Below are 3829 nucleotides of genomic sequence, written 5' to 3'. Positions count from 1 at the left end.
AAACTAGCAACCACCTCAAAGGGGACTTAACCCGTTAAATATGTAGATTTAGTGATTTACTAGAATGGATATAAAATAGGTCAAAGAGAAACACAAATTAAGTAAGAATCAAATCCGTCCAGATTACTCCCTCAAAGCACGTTTCATGGTCGAGAGTTCATTTAATTAAAAATCTAAAAGAAAAAAGCTTAATTAAGCACCCTGCATGAATGCGTGAGGAATATTTCATGATTGATTAAAAAATTATACCATGGTCGAAAACAACTAAGCCGAATTGATAAGACATGGGCTAACGTCGATGACCTAAAAACCCAAAGTCACTAGAAAGCATCAACTTGCTTCAGTTTCAACTTTTAAGCCACTGTCTGCTGAACTCGTTAAGTTTGTTGGTAGGTATCTCCAACTGCGTTTGTGAACTCAACTAACTTTTTTTTGGAGCATCTGCTAATGGCAAGCCGGCAATAAGTTGAATGGTATCAAGTCAAGCCAGAAAACAAGTACTAAAAAATGCTTCAGTATTCACACAATGCTTCATACAATTTACACTTTGTTTTTGGTACATTATGCTTCACACAATATTCACTGTGAGAATTTATCAAATAAAGCTTCCAAGTTCTAACAAGCAACAGAAACAAAATTGTCATATAAGAAAAAATTATGAGATTTATAACAGATCATAATTAATTTGATATGGAACATGAATGAGACAGAGAAAGTTAACACTGAGACGTGTGCAAATGTAATGGAGTTGCAAATGTGGCACGCTTACGTACACAAGCTCAATCCTCTGCAAGTTCTTTACAAGCCAAAAATAAGTGTTCAAAACTAAAAACACTTTTCAAGGGCTCTTCACCTAGGCAATGTTCGACTTGTTCCTTTTGAATATTAACATTAGAAATACTACCAACACTTCTATCAATATTCATAAAAATATATTTACAATTTTTGTTTTACGTAGCTGTCAGAATAGATGAAATGGAGAACTACTTGAATTTTTTATTAAAGGAAAAGTTTTGATTAAAGTAGATTAAGACAAGGGACCAGCATAATAAAGAATCAATTTGGAATTATGCCAAGCCGGACAACCATGTAGGCTAAATTGAGCAATAAATAACATAAAAACTACAAATTCCCATGTGAGAATCCATAAGCATCACGGTATTATCAGAAACACTGAAGCAATATTGCTCAGAAATGGAGACAAGCGGAAAGTCAATTAAGTATTCTACTTTCTATGTCATTGTATAATGTATATCGTAATTGACAGAAGCACACCTGTTTTAATTTGCAACTCGAAAAGGAAATGAAGCTTGCCCAATCAGATGAAACTCAAACACCTCAACTAGAAGCTCCCTACACTTTTCACTAACCTAAATGTTTATTGATTATGGAAAAAATCTGCACTTACCATCCAATTTGTTAAGTGTTTATAATAGATTGATTATCCTATATGGCCAATGTAAGAATTCATAAAGGCATTCTTAGCGTAGCCTACACTATCATTGAAGAATAGCAGTGCAGCATGATTACCAGTGCCTTCAACAACCAGAATCTACTGTACATAAAAATTGAAAAAACAGAATGACCAAAAGTCAAAAACAATTCTAATACAACTTATGAAACTATATAACCATTTTTAAAAGCAATCCCCATGTCTTCCATCCTGTAAAATAAAATGAAATAAAAATGAGAGTCTGCTCTAGAATTCATGAGAAGTCAGAAAAGCAGAGAAATAAATCGGTATCATCAATCACCTTGTAAAGATTGATTTTAGTGATTTCGTCAGAAACTTCGTTCCAGTGAGTCTTGGCCATGTGGTAGCCGATTCCCCAGTTAGATAAGAACTCAGCCACATCCAATAAGTTCTTCTTTCTTCGCTTTGATTTCTTAGGGTTCTGAGCAGAAGAAACGGCAGATGAAGAAGAAGAAGAGCCAAAGGATCTGATAAAGTTGATCGAAAATCTTACCAAGGGAGAGTTTCGAACAGATTCAACTCTGCTACCCAAAGCACTTGCCATTGCTTTTCTGTTAAAATCCCTCTTGAGAAAAAATTTCAAAAAAACGCTAAACAAATTTGTCTCCAAAAAGGTAATATAGTAATAAATTCGTTTGTGAAAGATAGAATACAAATTCTGAATAAATAAAAAAAATGCGATAAATTATTCTTGCTTTTAAATTTATAAGATCATTTTATAAAATCAATTTAATAATAAATTATATTTTTTAAGGTTAATTTGATATTAAATTATAAAATTTAAAAATTAATTTATCACAATGTTACATATTTAAAATTTTAATTTTAAAGAACATTTATAAACGACTCACCTTCAGGAATAAATTTCACAAACGAATAAATATGACATATATGGTTAATACATAACAAATATATATACATTTTTTATAAATGAATAAATACTTCATAGACTTCATAATAAATTGAAGATATAAAAAAATTAATAATTAATAAGTTAGAAAATGATAAAAAAGTACTCACAAGTTAGGACTAAAAAGTATTTTTAATTTTTCTTATATAAAAACTGAAAATAGTACCTTACAAGGTACTTTTATTATATGAGTTTAATTTTCATATATTTATTATTATAAAGATGTTTACATCATCAATTAATTAAAAAAAATTTAATGTAATTGTTACAAAATAAATAATTTATACATAACAATATAATAGTGTAAAAAATTCTTATAGTATTAGTATATTTTATTAAATGGAAAATGTTAACAAGACACCCTAACTTCTTTGAACACTCTTTCTACTATTAGTTAAAATTTATTAAAAATTATAAATCTAATTTATTAAATAAGAAGTAAAACTTATCAATTTTGTGTTTTTAAATTTTAACTAATAATAATGTGTCAAAAAATATACTTAAAAAATGTATTGCTAGCACTTCTATTCAATCAAATTCTTATTATATTTTACAATTTTATTTCAAATAATATATTTATTTTTCTATTATAAAAGTTCAACATAAATTAATAATAAATCCTAAACAATAAAGCCAAACATTTTCTGGTAATAATTGTTAAATTAAAAGCAAAACTCTTCATAAAGGCAGTTTCTTTTTTTAAAAAAATGAATAATTTAAGCATATGAAAAAAGGTCTATTTTGCGATTTTGAAGACCACTTTTAAATGAATTTTTTTCTTAATATTTTCACCAAAATAAATAACTTTGGCAGCTACATCCGTTCTTAAACAAAAAAAAAATTAAAATTTTTTGTGTCCTATCATGATTTTGGTTGCAACAAATATCATCTTAAGATGTTAAAGTTTCAATTATTATAATTTTGTCTTTTATCCTCTAAAGTGTAATCTTTAACTTTAGAAGTCAAATCTTAATCCTGAGAACCACCAAATGCGTAATTCAACAAACATATGCTTATTTCAACTTAACCAAAGGTCTCAGGTTAAGTTTTAGGTATGTAGTTGCATTAAATACTTGAAGAAAAAAACTTTTCCTCCAATAGAGGGTACCTTGTGGTCTAGAAAGAAAAAAAATCTTAACTTGAGACTCGTTCAAATCCTAAACCACCCTATTTATCATTCTCACTTTATTTTTCCATGAAGTATTTATCATTATAATGAAATACTATCAGTTTTCACAAATGAATACAACCACAACATCATTATACAACTCTTCCCTCATCCATCCCCCTCCCCCCTTTTGTATTTTAATTTTTTATAAAAGAAGCCATAAATAGTCTTTACTTCAACCAATGCATTAGCATTGCGTCCCTTTTAAGATAGTACAGAAACTTAAGTTAGCATATTTCAACAATTTGAAGGTTGAATCATATATATAGCCATGTAA

The 3829-nt window shown here is 28.5% G+C and overlaps 1 protein-coding gene across 1 annotated transcript; it reads right to left on the bottom strand.

Annotated features, from left to right (window-relative positions):
- Positions 1-1214: 1214 nt before the first annotated feature.
- LOC114379533 lies at positions 1215-2097 on the bottom strand. The gene is made up of 2 exons (XM_028338215.1): positions 1755-2097; positions 1215-1663 (listed from the first exon to the last, which is right to left on the bottom strand). Exons 1-2 carry the CDS (start codon positions 2016-2018, stop codon positions 1637-1639), a joined length of 291 nt encoding a protein of 96 aa, XP_028194016.1. The 5' UTR covers positions 2019-2097; the 3' UTR covers positions 1215-1636.
- Positions 2098-3829: the final 1732 nt, after the last annotated feature.

This window comes from Glycine soja, chromosome 12 (assembly GCF_004193775.1).
Source record: "Glycine soja cultivar W05 chromosome 12, ASM419377v2, whole genome shotgun sequence".
NCBI lineage: Eukaryota > Viridiplantae > Streptophyta > Magnoliopsida > Fabales > Fabaceae > Glycine > Glycine soja.
Note: the sequence above shows the minus strand (reverse complement) of the source record. Positions and strands in the feature narration are given on the sequence as shown.

What these genes read in the sequence shown, in the direction of transcription:
- LOC114379533 (XM_028338215.1), bottom strand. Translation starts at nt 2,018, where the DNA reads ATGGCAAGTGCTTTGGGTAGCAGAGTTGAATCTGTTCGAAACTCTCCC. An exon ending in CTAAAATCAATCTTTACAAG is followed by an intron (nt 1,664 to 1,754) that starts GTGATTGATGAT and finishes TTTATTTTACAG; the next exon opens with GATGGAAGACATGGGGATTG.